This window comes from Drosophila melanogaster, chromosome 3R (assembly GCF_000001215.4).
Source record: "Drosophila melanogaster chromosome 3R".
NCBI classification, from domain to species: Eukaryota; Metazoa; Arthropoda; class Insecta; order Diptera; family Drosophilidae; genus Drosophila; species Drosophila melanogaster.
The window spans coordinates 5826883-5846595 of NT_033777.3; the positions used below are offsets into that span (position 1 = coordinate 5826883).

General features: G+C 43.1%; 3 protein-coding genes and 1 non-coding gene across 9 annotated transcripts, besides 2 other annotated features; 3 read left to right on the forward strand and 1 right to left on the reverse strand.

Annotated features, from left to right (window-relative positions):
• Positions 1–3037: part of a mobile genetic element that runs on past the window's edge.
• Positions 3038–3179: 142 nt separating this feature from the next.
• On the forward strand, positions 3180–4903 carry glob3 (globin 3). The gene is made up of 3 exons (NM_141340.3): positions 3180–3465; positions 3513–3717; positions 4277–4903. Exons 1-3 carry the CDS (start codon positions 3272–3274, stop codon positions 4466–4468), a joined length of 591 nt encoding a protein of 196 aa, NP_649597.3. The 5' UTR covers positions 3180–3271; the 3' UTR covers positions 4469–4903.
• CG1208 (uncharacterized protein) lies at positions 4757–11900 on the forward strand. Of its 2 annotated transcripts, none has more exons than NM_141341.3 (6): positions 4757–4969; positions 8957–9065; positions 9129–9287; positions 9975–10160; positions 10215–10459; positions 10637–11892. In NM_141341.3, exons 1-6 carry the CDS (start codon positions 4943–4945, stop codon positions 11399–11401), a joined length of 1491 nt encoding a protein of 496 aa, NP_649598.1. In that variant the 5' UTR covers positions 4757–4942; the 3' UTR covers positions 11402–11892. The 2 variants fall into 2 exon arrangements, with proteins under 2 accessions (NP_649598.1, NP_001097692.1); NM_001104222.2 differs by lacking the exon at positions 4757–4969 and adding an exon at positions 8147–8469 and having other exon boundaries at positions 10637–11900.
• asRNA:CR45192 (antisense RNA:CR45192) lies at positions 8596–9296 on the reverse strand. 2 transcript variants are annotated; one of them, NR_125075.1, is made up of 2 exons: positions 9109–9296; positions 8596–9029 (listed from the first exon to the last, which is right to left on the reverse strand). The 2 variants fall into 2 exon arrangements; NR_125076.1 differs by having other exon boundaries at positions 8596–9056.
• Positions 9581–9770: a mobile genetic element.
• Positions 11901–14287: 2387 nt separating the features above from the next.
• Positions 14288–19686, forward strand: CG1213 (uncharacterized protein). 4 transcript variants are annotated; one of them, NM_169113.3, is made up of 4 exons: positions 14288–14488; positions 17649–17821; positions 18127–18540; positions 18613–19686. In NM_169113.3, the coding sequence occupies exons 2-4, from the start codon at positions 17677–17679 to the stop codon at positions 19527–19529; spliced, it is 1476 nt and encodes a 491-aa protein (NP_731020.1). In that variant the 5' UTR covers positions 14288–14488; positions 17649–17676; the 3' UTR covers positions 19530–19686. The 4 variants fall into 4 exon arrangements, with proteins under 4 accessions (NP_731020.1, NP_731021.1, NP_001246937.1 ...); NM_169114.2 differs by having other exon boundaries at positions 14351–14781; NM_001260008.1 differs by lacking the exon at positions 14288–14488 and adding an exon at positions 16998–17198.
• The last annotated feature ends 27 nt before the right edge of the window (positions 19687–19713 follow it).

Below are 19713 nucleotides of genomic sequence, written 5' to 3' on the forward strand. Positions count from 1 at the left end.
ATTAAGTACAAAAGGGAAAATGTATCTAGTTATTAATTACTTATTGTGTAAGGGTGTAGGGAGATCGGTGGGGTGTACCCTCTTCAGCCTTCGGAGGGAGATGGGATTAGATAGGCTATTTGCTAGTCGGTTCGGGTGGACCATAAGCCTGTCGGCATAACGGCTGCTGTGAAAATTAATCTGATCCCCAAGAGGGGTAACTTTCAGATCTCTTTCGATTACCTTGTTTGTCACGTACCAGGGGAGCCCAAAAGCACGACGTGCAGCTCTCGACTAGACGACACGGAGCCTATTGAGCTGGGATTTGGCGGCAGTTCCCCACACCTGGATGGCATAACTCCACGTTGGAGCAAGTATGGCTTTGATTAAAAGAGCCTTAGAGCTCACTTGTAGTTTGCTGGAGTGGAAGAGCCAGTCGAGCTTTTTTAGCTTCGCCAGTGACTAAAATTTGACCGACGTGATGTGGGCCCTCCAGGTCAGTCTCCGATCTAGATGAACTCCTAGGTAGTGCGATGTGACATTGATGATGGAGTTTCCATCAAAAAGTTCCGGGCCACAGGGTAAAAGTTCGCAGGCTGACTTCGAGGAGTTAATGGCCACATTCCATTTGGCAGTCCATTTTTCGACTACATACAGCCATTCCTGGACTGCGTTGGAGGCAGTTTACAGTACAGGATGAGACGCCAGCATGGCGGTGTCATCGTGGCCAGGAGCAGCTGATCCGGGGAGACTTCGGTGTTGTTGGCGGGAGATGGCAGGTCGGCAGTGTACAGGGTGTACAGGAAGGGCCCAAGAACACTTCCCTGTGGAACTCCTGCGTGAATCTCTTCCAGGCTGGACCGAGCATCACGCACTGCAAGGTCGAAGGTCCGATGAGAGATGAACGATCTCAGGATGGCATAGTAGGGAGCAGGAAGGAGAGCTTTCATCTTGTATAGAAGTCCTTCATGCCACACCCTGTCAAACGCTTGCTTCACGTCTAGAAAGACGCCGACCGTGTAGAGTTTGTGCTCGAAGCCATGCGTCACCTGGTTTAACAGTCGATGTATTTGTTCAGGGCAGCCGTGGAACTTCCTGAAGCCAAATTGGTGTCGAGGTATGTGGTTCACTACTTGCGGCAGTTCCATCAGGCGGGCTAAGAGTATTCTCTCAAAAATCGTGGAGAAAGTTTATAGCAAGCTGACTTGGCGATATGCATCGATCTTCGTTGGCGGCTTTCCGGCTTTAGGTATCATTATGATACGTGCACGCTTCCATTACCTTGGAAAGTGCCCTAGCCTTAGGATGACATTAAATATTTTTACTAAGGCTAGAGCTCCTTTGCGTGGCAGAGACTTCGCAGCACGGTTGTCGATGCCATCCTAACCAGGGGTTTTCTCGATTTCTTGATTTGTAGCGCCTTCAGCTGCATCATGACTTCCGGCGGTGGGGTATGCCTAATGGGGCGAGCCGGTGCAGTCGGAGTGTCCAGAAAATTATTGATGGCTACGCGGTTTGAGTCGTCTGTTAGGTTGAAGGGCATGAAGGTGGAGGTCAGGTGCGAAGCAAATGTCCTCGCTTATTCATCGTCCGTCTTAAGCCAGAGGCCACTGTGACTCTGGACGGGAGATTGAAACAACGGCTGTCTCTTGATACCTCTTGTGAGCCTCCATAATGAAAAATTGCTGTTGTTATCTGGGCCAGTACCCTCCAGCAGGGTATCCAGATTTTCTCGTCGTGTCCTGGCTAGCAAACGCTGCAGTTTGTTAGTGGTGCTAGAGTATAGCTGCTTAATGCTAGGATCTCCTGTTGCGATGTACCGTCTCCTGAGGCGCCTTTTGTGGGAGAGCAGCTCCCTCCTTGCGGTCGTGTGACGAGCTTGATGTGGGGGAGGTGTGGCCCTCTGTGCTGCTTCCGCGATTGTGGCTGCGAGGTAATGTACGTACGCTTCCAGACTATTGCAGGTGTCTATGGGGATTGAGATCTACTGTGGCCTCAATGCTCCTTGAAGGCCACAGTATTTGCAGTAGGTGACAACATTTTTGTGACACCTTTGAATACCTGGGCGTCTTCATCCAGCTCAAACAGCAGGGGGAGATGGTCAGATGACAGTAGTTGCACGTTAATTTCTTGCTGTCTGAATCCTTTGGAGATCCCGAAATCGATGGCACTTGGAGTGGCACTTGCTCGAAAGGGATAGCAAGTAGCTTCTCCAGTTGCAGCGATGTCGATACCTTCGCCCGCCAGAGCAGAGAACAGCACCCTGCCTCTCGTGCGCATCCTGTAGTTTCCCCACCATCTGTGCTCTGCGTTCCAGTCACCTGCCGCAAGGAACTTTGTGCCAAATTGAGCGATGATCAGCTCGACGTCAGCCTCCGTCCACCTGAGATTAGGAGGGCAGTACACCGAGGCAATGTTAAAAGTACCCCTGCTTGCCGTCAGCTGGATAACTGCTGTCTGGATGTGATTTTCCGACAGGGTGGAGAAGGGTTGGTGGGAGACGAGGGATCTGATAAGGATCGCTGCACCTCCGCGTTTGCTGTCATCCGGGTGGTTGGCAGTGTGGTGGGTAAAGACAGGAACTCTGAAGGTGGACCGGGAAACGAAATGGGTTTCCGACAGCAGGAGGACGTCGATTTCGTAAAGCTCGATGAAGGCGAGAATCTCATTGGTCTTCGAGGAGGCCCCATTGGCATTCCAAGCTGCTACCTTAAGAGGACCCATTTTGAGCAGCAGAATGGAAGGTGCGAGTTTGCAGGAGCAGTTGCATTAGCGTTTCAACTAGTGACATCATCCTTGTCAAGCCTAGAAAACAGCTGCTCGAGCTTAGACTCAAGGTAAGCGCTTGCATGGGGGACAATAACGGCAGGCGACGGGCTGACTTCGTCTCACAATATTTGCAAATGAAGGCTTTCCAGACATGTGGGCTGGTGGACAGGGTTGGTGTGGTCCTCTTGCAGGACCAGAAACAGAGGGTTCATTGACCTTCCGTTGGTGTTTGCGGTTAGAAGCCTCTAGCATGTACTTTTTGCAACCTTTAAAGTTGGCTGCATGGGGGAATTTTTTAGAGTAAAATGTTTTTATGATCTAAGAATCTTGTCGAATAATGGCTTGTTTTTCATATGGCGGTCAAGTTTAATGAAATAATTTAAAATCCTTTAAGTATGCTATGGAAAATCTTGTCTTAGCTATTTAAAATCAATCTACACATTTTTTATGTTTTTTTCATTGCTCGTATTTGTTTCTCTTTTGTTAAGATTACTATCGATTTGGTAAAAATAAACTAAATTTAATGATGAGTGAAGAAGTAATTGCTAAGAACATTTCCTTGTCAAGTCTTACCTACCCAAAGCGTATACCAAAGATTAAGTTCGGTCCTATCAAGGACGAAATGGGTTTCACGCTCAGCGAAAGATTGGCCCTCAGACAGGCGTGGAACTTGGTCAGACCCTTTGAGCGGCGCTACGGTCAGGACGTATTCTATAGGTGGGTTTTCTTTTGACAAGATCATGCCTGAAAAAATTACTTGACAGCTTCCTAAATGATTACTATTGGGGTATTAAGAAGTTCCGGAACGGAGCTGAGCTCAACGTGAAAGCCCTGCACTCGCATGCCCTGCGATTTATTAACTTTTTTGGACTTCTAATCGAGGAGAAGGATCCAGTAGTGTTCCAGCTGATGATAAACGACAACAACCATACCCACAATCGCTGCCATGTGGGCTCCGTTAATATTGGGGTAAGTGTGATTCAATATACAATTCCTTACTCAAACTTTAACAAAATCCTGGACAAATTGTGTGACAAGAATATGCGGCCATCAATGCGTCACTTCATTTTATTTAAAAACAGGAAGCTGCTACTCACACATTTTGTTTTTCCAATTCAACTGTAGAAAAGGAAAAAATATATTGTATATGTTGTTTATGAGACATTCACTTTAAATTTTAAAATTAAGATTGTAATCACACAATTCGACAATTCGTTTTGATTGTTTTTAAGAATGATTATCACCTTTTAAACTTATATTATTATTCCAAAGGTTTGCCTCTCCCTTTGCAGGGGTAAAAACTCAATAGAATATATATGGTATTTCAGAAACTGAATAAACATCTAAATAATAATAAGTAACAATGTTACTCATTGCCTACTATTAATCATTTTATAATCTATAGGATTCAATATTGTGGATGATACATAGCATGTTATTTTATAATATACACCCATATTTTAGCGATTATCATGTTAAATAAGTACAAACTTTTCCCAAATTTTCCCTTTCCCCATGTAACCAACAGCATCTGGCCCAGGCCCTGGTGGACTATGTGCTAAAGGTGTTCCATAAGGTCAGCTCTCCATCGCTGGAACAGGGTTTGAGCAAACTCGTGGAGAAGTTTCAGAACTACCAGGACCAGCAGTCGAATACCTCCGGATACAATCGCCTGAGCAAGGTTAACTTTGATTCACGACCGCCCAGAGGTAACCCATAGGAAACCCAAAGGAAACCTAACGAAACCCAGTGGCAACCAATAGGAAATTCATAAGAAACCCAAAGGAAACCCATAGGAAACCCAAAGGAAACCCAAAGGAAACCCAGTGGAAGCCCAGGCCATGAATCGTATTTGGAATTATATCGGGCTGCGTCATTCTGCCGCTGTCTCTGCCGCTGCTACTGCCTCTGCCACCGCGATATCAGGCTTCTAGTATCAGCCTCTGTCGCTGTCGCCGACGCAGTGGGCGCTCATTTCGCTTAGCTGCTAAGCGATTTCCTTGGAGAAATTCAGTTCAGCTCGGACGCTCGTCGCGCCATCCACACGTTTCGATAGTTAAGCCTTTCAGGGAACTGGAGCGATCGAAAAATTGGCAGTAGCAAAATAAACACTAATAAAACGAACATATAACCTCGCATTTGCGGGTTAATCGGCTAATCGTCTAAATAGTGCTGTTTTGGAAGTTATTGAAACATGGTGGCTACCGAGGAACTTAAAACGGTAATTGAACTAACCAATTTTGAATTGCTCTAGCACTAGATCTGGGTTTTAAGTGTAAGACGCAAGGGCAAAGATGAACGATAAAAAAATGTATTACGCATACGACATGCTGACCAGTAAATTTGGTAATATTGGAGCGAACATAGCTATTAATAAACGAGAAGCGGCACATGGCTAAGATTAGAAATTCATTATAAATGAATTGCTTTTCTTCAGTTTTAAGTATCCGATTGTCAAGTAAAGGCCTTTTCAAGGGCACATAAGCACAATTTGTTTCCAAATTAAATACAATTTTAAGAACTGGACATATTTGTTCAGATGAATAGAAAAAAAAAAACACTTTCTTAATTATTAAACTTAGTACATAGAATTCTATTAATTACCATGAGCCTCTTGAGCTTTGTTCTTAGGCACTTAGTACTCCTCAATTACCATACTAAAAATGTGGGCTACCTTTTTAATTAGCCACTTAAATTTGCATTTGTTGTCGCAATCTATAATAATTTATTACCTACTAATTGCGAAACGATTTCGAAGTGGGCAGCAAAAATATCTAATCGAACTAAGGCTCCTCGCGAAGAAGTGTACGCCAAGTTGAAGATTTATAAAGCCTGCCCCCTGAACAGTTTTGTTTACGGTTGCGCCTGCTAGGTAACCAAGATCTCCAGCTCTTATCGGTAGCCATAAACCAATGATTAGAGAGGGCTTAGAGCCCCAGGATCAAGAGTTTTGTACTTGGGGGGTGGTACACCACCCTATCTTGCCCTTGGCACTGGGACAGACTGCGCCGATCGAACGGTGGCCACTCGAGAAGACCGCTCAAGTGGCTCTTACCAGGCGATTGGGCATTGGGAAGACGTACACCCGTAACTGAGCACGGGGCCAATAGGCTGCTATCGGGGAGCCGGGAAGATCGTCAAGATTTCGGAAGGAGTAGCAGCTGCGATAGGCGTGCGGTTCACGCAGCCACTAACTGCTTTCGATAATGGCCAATTAGCTGTCCACCTTTGGACGTGACGCTGTGCTCTTTGGCTTCAGATTCCCAAAAGTTCGGGCTCTAGCCTGCCGCCGTCAAGTAGTGATTCACTTTTTGGCTGATAAGACCAGGCGTGTTTTGGGTTTTTGGCCACTGCCACAAAGTGCCAGCGTGTTTTATCAAATCGGCTAGTAAAACACACAGCAATCATTGCAGCAATATAATATAATGATCATAATTCCAGTCGCGTGCCAATCAATTGTTGTTGTTTATGCTCTCTGACATATTTACTCAGCGTTTATCTGGCCTGCACTGAACTGTCGGGCAATCTGCGGGATACAAATAATAATATTTACATATCAATAAGTTGTAGCGTTTCATGGCCAGTCGCATCCGGTGAAATGTTTCGTTAAACGTTTGGATTCGATGTAAATTCGCCGCCCAGTTCATCTCTTCGAAGTGTCTCGTTTTGCTTTCCTACTTCCTTATAATAAGGTGAAAATCAGGATCTATTCTAAAGAAGGAATCCGATCTTGCACAAATGTTTATATATAAATAAAATATTCATTGTAGCTCCTTATGAATAATGTTTTGCACATATAGCAAACCAAACCACCATTTTAATAAAACTATTTAGGACTATACTGTGCAACTTCCTCTATCGAAGCATAGCAAACTTTGCGGGGTATGGAATAAATTCGCTTAGTATTAAAGCCCTTAAAGTATTTAATTTGGACTTGCTATCCCATCGAGACCCACTAAACCCACCATAGGAGTCTATAATCCGTGAGAAAGAAGCTTTGCCATTTTCACCCATCTATATTTGAATACCAGGGCACACCTTGCAACAGAAGCGACTTCCATGGGTAAACAATATCGCTTTAATTACCGCATGGGCAAATGACTTGAGCGAATTAAGGGAATTGCGTCAATAAAAGATATTGTCTAACGACTGAGTGAGCTGCAATGGCGCGGGCCACGATAAAGACAAGTAAAATGTGGGCTTGTGGGCGGAAGCATAGAGCGTAAGGCCATCATCCATTGGTATGGATGGGGGCAGGTGCTTGGGAACGGGCCTCCCAAGTGCATCGGCACATGGCACAAGGTACTCGCTGAACTTGACGTCGGAAAGTGGGAGAAAACAGCAAAAGGCGAGTGCAGAAACAGAGTAAACAGAGCACAGCAAGCGAGGCAAGCTTATTAGCATGTGTTGTGCGTACACTGTGCGAAATTTCACGTCTAAATTGGATAGTGTATTGCGCAGATTTAATAGCAGATTTCTCGACCGCTTTTAGGTGGTTTATTATCGTTGGTTTATTCTTAAATATTTTTGATTTTTGATCTTAAACCAGTTCCATTTTGCAATATATTTACAAGGCTTTTTTCTCACTGTTTGGTGGGTGTGTCAGTCGTATCGTTCTGACCCCCTCTCGCTGTCTCCGTCGCACTCTGGGACCTCTCGCTCGCACCGCCGTCGAGTGATCGACTTGTTTGGGTGCGAATGCGGCGACAGGTTTCTTTTGGCATGCACTTGACGCCATTAAGATGCACCTATGTACATACGTGTTTCACTTTATAATTAGAAATTCCGCCTTAATAACATTTTAAGCGGGCGCCTGCCTAGCCATCAAGGAATCAACTGTGAAAGGGGCAATCTCACGTGGTTGTCATCTAATCGATGACCAGCTTCTGTCTACGGCCCGAGAATAGACGACGAATTTGGTTCCCGATGCACTTGGAAAGTGCACCTCAAACGCACCGAAATGCATTTAGCAAATTAATTTTAACTGTCGGAAGCATTCGTTTGCTTGGGCTTTGCTCGACTTGGTTGCGGTGGCGTATGCGTAATATTTGCGTGGATTCACATAAGAAGTCATTTGATAGCCAATTAATATGACAATGTCATTCGGTAGCCGGTGGGTAATCGATTACTGGGATAGTTTTACGAATACTTCCAACAGGTTGTTTGTTTATTTGTTAGCATCCTATTTCAAGAATAAATCCATTTGCCTCTGACGTAAAACAAAAGATTCGAATGCATCTGATTCGCGTAATCTGTTGGCAGTTCAACGAAATGCCGACAAAAGTCTCAGATAAAATAAAAGTTCTATGCACAATAGAAGAATCTTCGCCAAGCATCGAGATGAAAATACGTTTTTTCGAAGAGACCTCCGGTTTAGTCTTTTCGAGGTGTTTGCACGAGACAATCCACTGCCCCAGAGGCAGCCATTAAAATTAGCGGAAAAATCAAAACAATAATACACAATACATAATAACAATACATATACAAAGAAACGCACTGCTAAGATAATTAATGAGACTCGATAGAAATAAGTGAAATACATAATCCGATATATACAAACCATAAAACAGCGTTTTTTACACCACAAAGAGTCGTCAAATTTGGCGCAGTGCGTTTCGTCTGCGATCGTCTTATATAAGGCGTTGCTAAAGAACCCGGAAATCGGCCGAATCTCGAATGGATTCGGAAAAAGTGGTCCGTGCAATGGCTCGTTGGTGGCAGGTAAATATCGCAGCATTGCATTTTAGAGTTTGTCGGACAAATGTAACAATATATATATATATTTTTGTGTGTTTTTAAATGAAAAAGTGCTTTAAGTAAGAAGGTTTTCACATTTTCAGCGGTGTACAAACCAAGTGATTTTAGACATTTCTTAAGAGTTAATTGGGTACTGAATTGGATCATGAATGCGTTCAAGACTTGTTCAACTATTCTTTTAGTATAGTTTTTGCATTTCTGAGGGAAAACTCCTTAAATCGAGTCTTCACATCGCTAAATGTTGGTGTTTTCCTTAAGGTCCTTGCAATTTTCAGGGTGACGTATATGGTTTTCGTCAAAGTCCAAAGAAACGCTAGAACTTTGCCTATTATCATAACCAGGCCAGTGAGGAAACCGAGCAGGGCAGCCATCGTAATCATTATGAATGCAGCCTATTTAAGTGTGATATAATCTTTTAAGCAGATCCTAAAGATTCCTTCTTCTTTTGCAGACCGTCAGTCAAGAGGACGGAGACTCACGCAATCCAATAACCTATGATCTTCTACAAGAAAATCAGTCGAAGACTTCAAAGACCCGGCAATATGTGGCGGCTATGATAAGTGAGAACAATAAATTTGTTTTAAGATTGATGTCTTTACTGACCAACAATCGATGTGTTACAGTTTGTTTGGGTGCGGTTGCCGCTGGAACTGCGTTATCCTGGACGTCTCCTGTTTTTCCGCAGATATCTGCCGGAAACGAAAGCAGTTTCAATTCCACAACTGGCGGTATTTCCAACTCGACTTCCAACGAGAATGACATTCGACTGACTGATTCGCAAAGTGAGTACCTTTCTTATAGCGTTGGACCTTAAGATTATAGACTATGGTTATAGAGTGCATTTATACGCCAGTAAATTGTTCAACATTATAGACTATGGTTATAGAGTGCATTTATACGCCAGTAAATTGTTCAACACATAGCATTGATAACATGTTTGCATTTTGATTCCCTTTTATTTTAAGGGTAAAGCTATCCTGGTATTGATAAAACCTACACACTTTAGGAATCTATTTAGAAATACCATTTTTCGATTATTCCTGTTACTCGTGGAGTTAATGGTATACTACATTAATTGATCAGGATCAATAGCCAAGTCGATCTAGCCATGTCCGTTCCTCTGTCCGTCCGTATGAACAGACGGAACTAAAAGTGTTTGCCCAAAACTTTCAATTTCTATCGATATTCCATAAACAATATGAAATGTTTTTAGATGAGTAAAGGGTATCTGATAGTCGAGTAACTCGAGTATAGCGTTCTTTCTTGTTTTTGTTATCTATTCTTCCAATTGATTAAGTTGACTGTGGCCCTCCGAAACTATTAAGCTCATTTTGCTATCTCTTTTTTACAAGTGATTATGATTTGCGTGATCATAAATAGTATAGATAGTATTGATTATAGATTGAGTACTATTTCTGGGCAGATTGACAAGTTCTGGGGCTTACTAAACAACGTTTGCTTCTTTGCAGAAACATTGGTGGGTTCCATGTTGCCCTTCGGCGCCCTTTTTGGAGCCCTCCCCTCTGGATATATTGCCGATAGGATCGGGCGACGTTATACAGCTATGGTCATGGACATTCCCTTCATCTTGGCCTGGATCACGCTTAGTTTCGCCAATTCCGTCGGCTGGCTTTACTTGGGCCGATTTTTAATTGGTAAGTGATGTAAACTTGCCAGTTTGAATTCGATTTGAATGTGCAGCACTTCAGGTATCGCAACGGGCAGCTTCTGCGTGGTGGCTCCTATGTACATTTCGGAAATCGCGGAGACTAGCATTCGCGGCAGTCTAGGCACATTGTTCCAGTTGCTCCTTACGATTGGTATCCTGTTTATCTACGTGGTGGGAGCTTTGGTGTCATGGAAAACTCTGAGCCTGCTCTGTCTAATCATACCCATCCTGCTGCTCGTCGGCCTGTTTATCGTGCCCGAGACGCCAGTGTATCTACTTAAAAACGTAAGGGTCTCAGGTCCCTGAGAGCTATACAAAATTGTATAAACCTTTCTAAAGTATTTTTTAAATCTTTATTCCAAATATTTTTCAAATGCTAAATGCTTCGGTTACGTTTTGTATAGTTCAGACAATGATTTGATTATCAATATTTATTTATACGGACACATTTTTAAATTGCAGGGTAAGCGCTCCGAGGCCAATCGCGCACTAAAATGGCTGTGGGGAGATTACTGCAACACCAGCAACGCCATCCAGGCCATCCAAAACGACCTGGACCAGACTGGAGTGGATGCCTCCGTGAAGGATTTGTTCAGCAACCGCGCCTCGCGGAACGGTATGGTGATCTCAGTGCTGCTGATGGTCTTCCAGCAGTTCTCCGGCATCAATGCCGTAATCTTCTTCATGAACGAGATCTTCGAGTCTAGCAGCACGCTGAATCCCAACGTCTGCACCATAGTGGTGGGTGTGGTGCAGGTGATCATGACCCTGGCCTCCTCCCTGCTGATCGAGAAGGCCGGCCGCAAGATCCTGCTGATCTTCAGCAGCACCATCATGACTGTCTGCCTGGCCATGCTGGGTGCTTACAACACAATCAATCGGCACACCGATCTGTCCCAGTCCATTGGCTGGTTGCCCCTGCTCTGCATAGTGCTGTTCATCGTGAGCTTCTCCGTGGGCTATGGCCCCATTCCTTGGATGATGATGGGCGAGCTCTTCATGCCGGACGTGAAGGGCATCGCCGTCTCCCTGAGCGTAATGATGAACTGGGTGTGCGTGTCCCTGGTCACATGGCTCTTCGGCGTGCTCAATGCTGGCGGTGCTGATGTGCCGTTCTGGTTCTTCAGCGCCTGGATGGGGGTGGCCACTGCCTACGTTGCCATCGCCTTGCAGGAGACGAAGGGCAAGAGTGCCAGTCAAATCCAGAGCTGGTTGAGCGGACGTTGAGGATCACAGAAGGACTCCATGCCATAGTTTATTCTAGCTGAATGCCATTGAACTCGTAGTTGAATAAGCAGCCCTTGAAAAGATACTTTTGAATACTTTTTATATGTTATTTCTATTTTCAACGATTTACAAGAAATTACCTCTGGCACAATTGAACTTCAGCCAAGATATGTAACCTATTCTTAATTTTATTACAATTTTTTCGGACTCAAGGCCAACCTAGCTTATTGGTGTTCCACGATGTTCAGATACGTAGTATAGTTTAACTAGTTCCTAAGTACTCAAGGTCACGCCCAAATATCTATATAAGATTCAATGGACTTCCACTTCCACCCAGTTACATATGTACGTGCTCTCCTTTTGTATAAACCACCTGCTGTATAAACACACGTACTTTAGGATTGCAAAGACAAATACCTATATTTATACTTCTGTGTGCTAATTTTAACAAATGTACATATATATTTGATAATAAAAGTAAGCTGTACAGGAACCTGCAGTGTTTACGGGTCAGATTGGAGGCGATAGCCCAGTCCCGGGTACGCCCCTTAAAATGCGAAATTGGATCCCTATCTGGCGATTGCAGCCGCGATTGTGACAGGCCACGCCCACTGCTGGCGCCAGTGCTCGGCGATTCCCCATTCCAACCACAAAACCACCACCCACCGCCCTGCGTCATGGTCAGTGTGAAGGTCATCGTCGGTTGATTGATCGATCGACATCGGAGTCGAATTGGAATAGGAATTGGAATCGCCAGATCGTTGCACAAAATGCAAATTGAAATCGTGCCAGCCAACCCACTGCGTTCGATTGCCGGCGCTTCTATGCAAATATTTAACGCAATTACAGGAAGCCCATCGAAGCCCCTATTTGCTTGGGTATTTGCTCGGCTATTTGCCCACATGCTCAACAGGTTGGCGACAATCAGCAGCAAGACAAATACAAATGGCAAATATCGCAGGGGATGAAAAAGTGGGAGTGATATACATGTGTATAGTATAGATGATGCCGCGATATGGTCGCTAATTTTAATTGACATACTGGTAGATAAATCGGTGGGATTGATGGGATATAGTCCATATATGTACATGTACATGACGGTTTCGCTTTAAATAGGATAAGTAAGAGCAATTCGTCGATACAGCTATTAAATTTTATTTTGAACCAAATGCTTTTAACTTAACAAGAATTGTATTTCAATTTTCAAGAGCATATTTTACGTTTTACCTTTACTTACCTGAATTGTACTTTGTGTATAGAACTAAAATATTATTAGATGTAGCCTTATTAGACTAATTAATTAATTATATTAAAAATTAAACAAGTCGCAAAAAGATTGATAAAGGCAGAGAATCAATAATAAATTTCGCACAAATAGCTCATAAAGTTGATTTTGTATTGCTGTTGGTAAACATTGGTATAGTAGTTTACAGCAATTGGCGATAATTTTAATTCCTGTTTGAAGTTCTAGTGCCTAGTAAATAAATTGAATGTATTAATGGGTTATATCAGTTATTAATTAATGTGCGCAAATAACAATGTTATCATAGTGTTGAAAAATAAACCTCAGAAAACTTTCTTTGTAATTTGAAATTAAAATTTAACATGTGGCACTTACACCAGCTGGGTAACGCGTATCTGAATGTCGAGGAAATCGAATTCGTTGATTAAGAAGTCCATATTGATGTGATGCGTTATTTACCTTAATTTACTTTTTATTATTGCCGTAAGCTTAAGGCAATAACTACAATAAAAGCTTATTGAAAATTAAAATAGCAACTGCCTATTAGTTATCTTGAAATAATATTCCCATTTTGCAAATTGCACTAAAGCATTGCTTTTATAATGCTTTTTTTGTTATCAAGGAAAGCTACCTATTCTCACGATGGAATTACGCATTTATGGACTCTTTATCTGTGGCAAATTGGGCTTTACTTCTTTGTCAATTAAGTATAGTTCTAAAAATGGAAGCTTACAAAAAACGCAACTTGTTTCTAAATTGGCATCAGCAAGAGCCTCCTGTCTTACCATGTCTCTATACAATCAACAAAACCTGAATGATAAAAGTAATAATAATAAAAGTTTGTCAAGACATGATAACCAGTTTGTAAATCATTCTCCTTATCAATATTCAACCCCCCACCAGCAAGCAGTTCACTTTCCCGATTTAAATTTAGCAGATCGTCATAAACAAACGCATCGACTTCTGGCCAGCGATTCCCATGTATTTCATATCGCATTGCCGGTTCCGGATGGTGTTAACCAGAAATCGACCATGTCGATATAAGGCACTTAAGTGCCTACACCGGAGACATTTCAATTAACAGATGCGCGGTGCACGCACAATACTGGCCGACTAGCCAAACAAATTAATTGAGTATGTACTAACTGTATCGCTTGGCCAGCTAGGCCATCGGAATCAGTCAGTTCCCCTAACCAGACACGCTGAATGCTAATTAACTTCCTCTTGGATGGTGATTCACATCGATCGGTATCGCCCAAATAGCCCCAAAGCTTTCCACACTTCGGTCCGGAACTAGAGGTCTGTGAACACCTTAACCAAACCTAAATGTGTGTTTTTTATCCGTTCGGCTATTTTACAATGACAAAAAAAAGGCTGCGAGAGCATCGGCCAATTGTCGACTGGGCAGATACAAATCACTTAAACTCAACTCTCTCAGTCGAGCTTGGTTCAACGGTCGCGCTTAATTCGCTATGATATGGTGATAGATACATACATACATATGTCTGTGATAAGTCTGGATCTCTACAATCGGACGTGTGTGAGTGAGCTTCCCCTGTGCTTCTGTGGTGTGTGAAATTCGTATTATCTAGCCTCACTTGCGACTAAGTGCGAGTATAAATGCGTCTGTCATAATTTTTCAGGCCCAACACAAAAGCGCCAAAACATTCGCGATCCGACATCATTTCCATTCCGACAGCCCAGCCAAACAGTTAGCTTTGATCTGTCTGTTCAGTCCAGAGTTGAATTAATTCCCACATTACGTGTACGCCGCATTGTGCAGCCAAACGGTGTTCACTGTTTCACTGATTGCCCACTAATTGATAATTTCGGCTACGAAATGGGTAAGTCTGGCGACCTAGTTAATAAGAGTGTTGGTTTTCAGCCGTCCCGCTGCCGAGTGCTGATAAATTGATCATCGAGTGTCGCCTTGAATTATTATAAATATCATATATGATAATAACAGGTGCTCCGATTAGGGTCCACATTAAACGCATTATCGTTCTGAACGTGAACGTGAATCGAGTGGCTGAGATAATGTTTCCCCAAATCAGCCTGTTACCAATTCCATTAGTCTTCATCTGATTTCGTGGCGATCGGTTCGCACGAGTATTCTTTGCCTAAGATCACGTGTCTTGTAAGTTTCTTAATCAGTTAAAGTCAATTATAAAAACATATAGGTAACCAGTTAGAGCTGCATCTAAAATGATATCTTCCATTGTGGCAAATTATTAATAACTAATATTTATATTAATAACTTTTCAAAACAACAAATAGTTAGCAAAAACTTAAAAAACATAGCATATGTGTGTTTAGAAAAGGATCAATGGTGGATGAAAAAGAAACACAATCATTAAGTCCCAATGTAATGTCTGTATTTTTCCAAAAGTTTCAGTGAATGAAAACTTTCCACAATACCCATTTCGTAAACAAGTAAAAATCCCCCAAAAGATGAATTCCAATCTCACGTGTTTTTTGGATTTGACTTGTGTTCTCCAGCATATCAGCTTTTAATGCCAGACATGTCTGCGAAGGTAATCGTATCTTTACCTACAAAATCGATGAAAAAAACACCACTTGATTTTGGAGGCTCTGGAGGAACGTGGTCTTATCAAATTGACTTTAATTACATTTCTAAAATGTGTGTCGTCTGGTTAGTGAAAAAGCGATCTGTGAGAATGTTCCAACAGTAGAATGCCACTTTTGACATTTTTAATTACTCTTTATACTTGGGAAGCTAGTCTGCGTAATTAGTCAGTCAGCTTTGAATTTGCACACTGATAACAATTTCATAAATAAACGCCCCCATTCAACTGTTAGGCATCGAAAATAAACATATTAACCATACGAAAACTACAATGCTCTCAAAAAACACATTTATTTGGCAAGTGGAAACAAAACCCAATGCTAAATAGAACTACGGAAAGTTTTGCCATAGTGAACCGTAAATAAAAAACTCACTTCCGTTGGACGCGCGGATTGGTAAACGTAAAAATGTTAATAAAATTAGCTGTCCAATTTATTCGAAATGCTTATCGGAGCTCACTACTTGAAATATCTTAGAGATTGGGAAAATCACTTAATGGTTTATGATCAAAACCCCGAGGTCGCATTTTTCAAGAATGTCAATAAATATAGTTATTTAATAATAAGCAGTACAGTAACAGTTCAATGTCAGATGCGACGTTACACATCCACGTAGTAATTACTAATTGCGTGAATTTCAACTGTTACTTACTTACTTTTCCATGGAAGTTTAGTAGTTGGAGGATTTATCTGAAGTGCTCTATTTGGCTCAGTCCAGGTGTTCCTCGACCATCAACTTGTTGAGATACTACCCCAATAGATATGACAATCGGCTCCATTTCGAGTGCCCTCACACCCTCTTCACGTGTCTCGCCCCAGGCGCAGAAATTGTGTCCCCACCTTCGATTTGGAACCAACTAAATAGATCCAAGGACAGGGCTATAAAATGCATCGGAAATTACTCAATAATTAGCAGTCGTAATCAAAACTTGTTTACGCCGCGCTTGGCGACATTTGATTTTATTTAGGAATTCAGAAGGGTGTGTGAGTGTCAGAGGCACTTGTAGATTGGCGCCTTTTGTTTGTTTTCCAGCCCTATAGAGGTACATAAACACACATTGCATAATATACGTTATATTTTTAAACTCAACTTAATTTAAATACCAGAATGTATGTAAATATTTGCCTTTGTAGAGCAAGAATCTGAAGTTTGCTTACTTTTCAGGGAAAACTTCTATCAAGTTCAAAAGCGTTTTTCTTTTTTTGTAATCCTTCACTCGACAGAATATAGGGTATTTATTTGGGTTAAGATTTGTTGTATATCGAAAGGGCTGTATGTTTTTAGTTGACCAGGACCGAAGTGGGCCGGTCGCCCTTTTGCCGGCGAGTCGGCGAAGCAAACAAATTGAGATTGGGGCATAGTTTTCGCTGCACCTCCTTATCACATTTAATATGTGGGCATACTCGTACGTATATGGGCCAGTTCAAGTGCAAAATGCACACAAATGGCGCGATTCCAAACGAACAACAGCGGAATACAGAGATTTCGATTCGATGGCCAAGGCAGAGAGAGTTTCGATCGAGAGATGGCAGCTCCGATTATAGAATAGTATAATATACTTGTAGTACTATATGCTATGGTATGGTATGGTATAGCCTATAAATGGGTTTGCCGTGAATCGGGAGGCGCTTCCCTGATAAGATAATGCACGTGTAGGAGCACTCGTCAAGTCGAGTGTCAGTGAGCATTATTGGACGTGTATGGATTTCGAAAGCCTGCCATATAAGGTGGAAAATCTTTAAATTCGCGCGATGCGACTATTCAAACAGCATTACAGTTCTCCAGTTCCCCGGACTGCGTCGGTTTTAATTTCATTTGCAGATCCTACTCGAGTGGGATTTACTGCGATTCCAAGGATATTTTTCTGTAAGAATGCAAAGTGAATAGTAATACAATAGTAATTCCACTTTACACCATTAATGACTTGGTGTCGCAATCATTATACAAATTTGCTAAAAGTGCCAGAGGTGATTACATAAGTGGCAGCGAATAAATAAATTAATTAGCAGTACAAATGCGACAGACATTAATTTGTCCATAGTGCAATTAAAATAATTTGGTCATTCATTAAATAATGAAAAGACTGCAGTTCCGCCTCCGTTTAACTTTTTCTGTGCTATTAAGTCCAGATAAACTGGCTAATGGTCTGATAACGTGATGCGTTAAAAAATCGGCAGATAATGTGTCAAGCTGTTTGGAGTACAATTCCGGTAGCTACTTGGCTTCCCCTCCCATATGGTGGCATGCGTCATCCCGCATCCCCCATCCTCCATCCCACAAAGAAATCGGAGACGTGTCGAGTTCTGACCGTTTGAACTTGCAGCCGATTGAATTACAAATGCGAATAAGATCATTAATCCCAGTCAGCCGCATTGCTAATGAGGCACTTTCGCTTTTCCACTCTTGCGCTCTTGCAGCTGCTTCTGTACAACCCAAGTCGGCCAGATGCCCTCAATAAGCCGGGAGGAGGAGACCGGAGTACAGTACTCCTACACGGAAGTCAGTACGTTCCAGATAAGAGAAGGAAACACTCGAACGATGTCACCCGAACCGGTCAAGTCCGGTCGCATTTTTATGGCTGCCGTGGCAGGTGAGTCAATAGTCAATATTCTTATCATTTATCGCAAATATAACATAACTAACTCATCCCGAATTCCAAAAGGGGTGACTTAACACATATTAATCTAAAGAGTAATTTGAGTCATAAATGTATGTTTTTTAAGAAAACAAATTATTATTAAATATTTACTTACTTTACATTACCAATAAGAAAAACACCGATTTCGACAATTTGTCATATTTTTAATTAATTTGTGTTTTTAAATAACCAAGTTTCATCGTCCAACAATCAAAGTAATTTTTTTCTCCTTAACTAATCGATTACATGCTTTGTAGCCAACTTGTCCGCCTTTGTGGTGGGAACCACCCTAGGCTGGACCTCCCCCATCGGGCCCAAGCTCAAGTCCGAGGACACCTCAGACTCGCCGCTGAGCCGGCCCATAACTTCCGATGAAGATGCCTGGATTTCATCATTGATTGCCGTCGGAGCTCTGGTGGCTCCATTTGTGGCCGGTCCGATGGCTGATCGCATTGGCAGAAAGTGGGTGCTCCTCTCCAGCAGTCTGTTCTTCGTCCTGGCTTTCGGCCTAAATATGGTGGCCTCCGAGGTGTGGATTCTGTACATGTCCCGCCTCATCCAGGGATTTGGCGTCGGCTTCGTGATGACCGTGCAGCCCATGTATGTGGGTGAGATTTCCACGGACAATGTGCGCGGAGCCACCGGATCCTTGATGCAGCTCTTCATTGTGGGTAAGTAGATTGGATAGGTACCCTCTAAGGGAGAGTGGGACAAACGACTAATCTTTTATGCTTAATCTACAGGTGGCATTCTGTACGTCTATGCCATTGGACCGTATGTTTCATACCAGGCTCTACAGTGGTGTTGCATTGTGGTGCCCGTAGTGTTCGACTTGGTCTTCTACATGATGCCCGAGAGTCCGTACTTCTTCGCCGGAAAAGGTCGAAAGTCGGAGGCACTGAAGTCGCTGCAGTTCCTTCGGGGCCAGAGTGCCGAGGGCGTGCACGACGAGATGGCCGAGATCCAGGCCAATGTAGAGGAGGCGATGGCCAGCAAGGGCACAGTGATGGATTTGTTCAAGAATGCCGGCAATCGCAGGGCCTTGTTCATCTGCGCTGGCCTGATCTCCTTCCAGCAGCTGTCCGGCATCAATGTGGTCCTCTTCAACAGCCAGTCTATCTTCGCCAGTGCCAACACTGGGCTGGATCCGGCGATTGCCACCATCATAATCGGATGTGTCCAGGTGGGATCCTCGGCACTGACGCCTCTGGTGGCCGATCGCCTTGGCAGGAAGGTGATGCTGCTGACGTCCTCCAGTGTGATGTCCATTGGGCTTGCGGCCCTGGGAGCATTCTTCTACATGCAGCTGGTCAAGGGAGACATCTCCAGTGTGGTCTGGATGCCAGTTCCTGCTCTGATCATCTACAACATCGTGTACTGCACGGGATTCGGACCGCTGCCGTGGGCTGTTCTCGGGGAGATGTTCCCGGCGAACATAAAGTCGGTGGCCTCCTCGGTTGTTGCAAGCACCTGTTGGACCCTCGGCTTCCTGGTCACCTTCTTCTATCCCAGCCTAGATGCCTTGGGCTCCTACTATGCCTTCTGGCTCTTCGCTGTCTGCATGGTGGTGGCCTTCTTCTTCGTCCTCTTCGTGGTGATGGAGACAAAGGGGCTTAGTTTGCAGCAGATCCAGGATCGCCTCAATGGCAAGCGTAACTAGAGAGCTGGTCCCTTAGTTGATAGTGCCCTTGATTCCATAATGATAAGGATCCCTCTGCAAGTATTTTACTGGCTAGTGTAGTAAGTCAAACTCAATTGTTACATGTTATTCTTGTTAAGTCGTAATGAAAATAAAAGTCTAGTAATAATATTATTATAAACCAACAATTTCTTTCTCTGAGCCA

Coding starts and splice junctions, on each gene's coding strand:
- glob3 (NM_141340.3), top strand. CDS start 3,272: ATGATGAGTGAAGAAGTAATTGCTAAGAACATTTCCTTGTCAAGTCTT. Junction 3,466..3,512: donor GGTCAGGACGTATTCTATAG/GTGGGTTTTCTT, acceptor ATTACTTGACAG/CTTCCTAAATGATTACTATT. Junction 3,718..4,276: donor TGGGCTCCGTTAATATTGGG/GTAAGTGTGATT, acceptor TGTAACCAACAG/CATCTGGCCCAGGCCCTGGT.
- CG1213 (NM_169113.3), top strand. CDS start 17,677: ATGCCCTCAATAAGCCGGGAGGAGGAGACCGGAGTACAGTACTCCTAC. Junction 17,822..18,126: donor TTTTATGGCTGCCGTGGCAG/GTGAGTCAATAG, acceptor CATGCTTTGTAG/CCAACTTGTCCGCCTTTGTG. Junction 18,541..18,612: donor GATGCAGCTCTTCATTGTGG/GTAAGTAGATTG, acceptor CTTAATCTACAG/GTGGCATTCTGTACGTCTAT.
- CG1208 (NM_001104222.2), top strand. CDS start 8,425: ATGGATTCGGAAAAAGTGGTCCGTGCAATGGCTCGTTGGTGGCAG. Junction 9,066..9,128: donor ATATGTGGCGGCTATGATAA/GTGAGAACAATA, acceptor GATGTGTTACAG/TTTGTTTGGGTGCGGTTGCC. Junction 9,288..9,974: donor TCGACTGACTGATTCGCAAA/GTGAGTACCTTT, acceptor GCTTCTTTGCAG/AAACATTGGTGGGTTCCATG.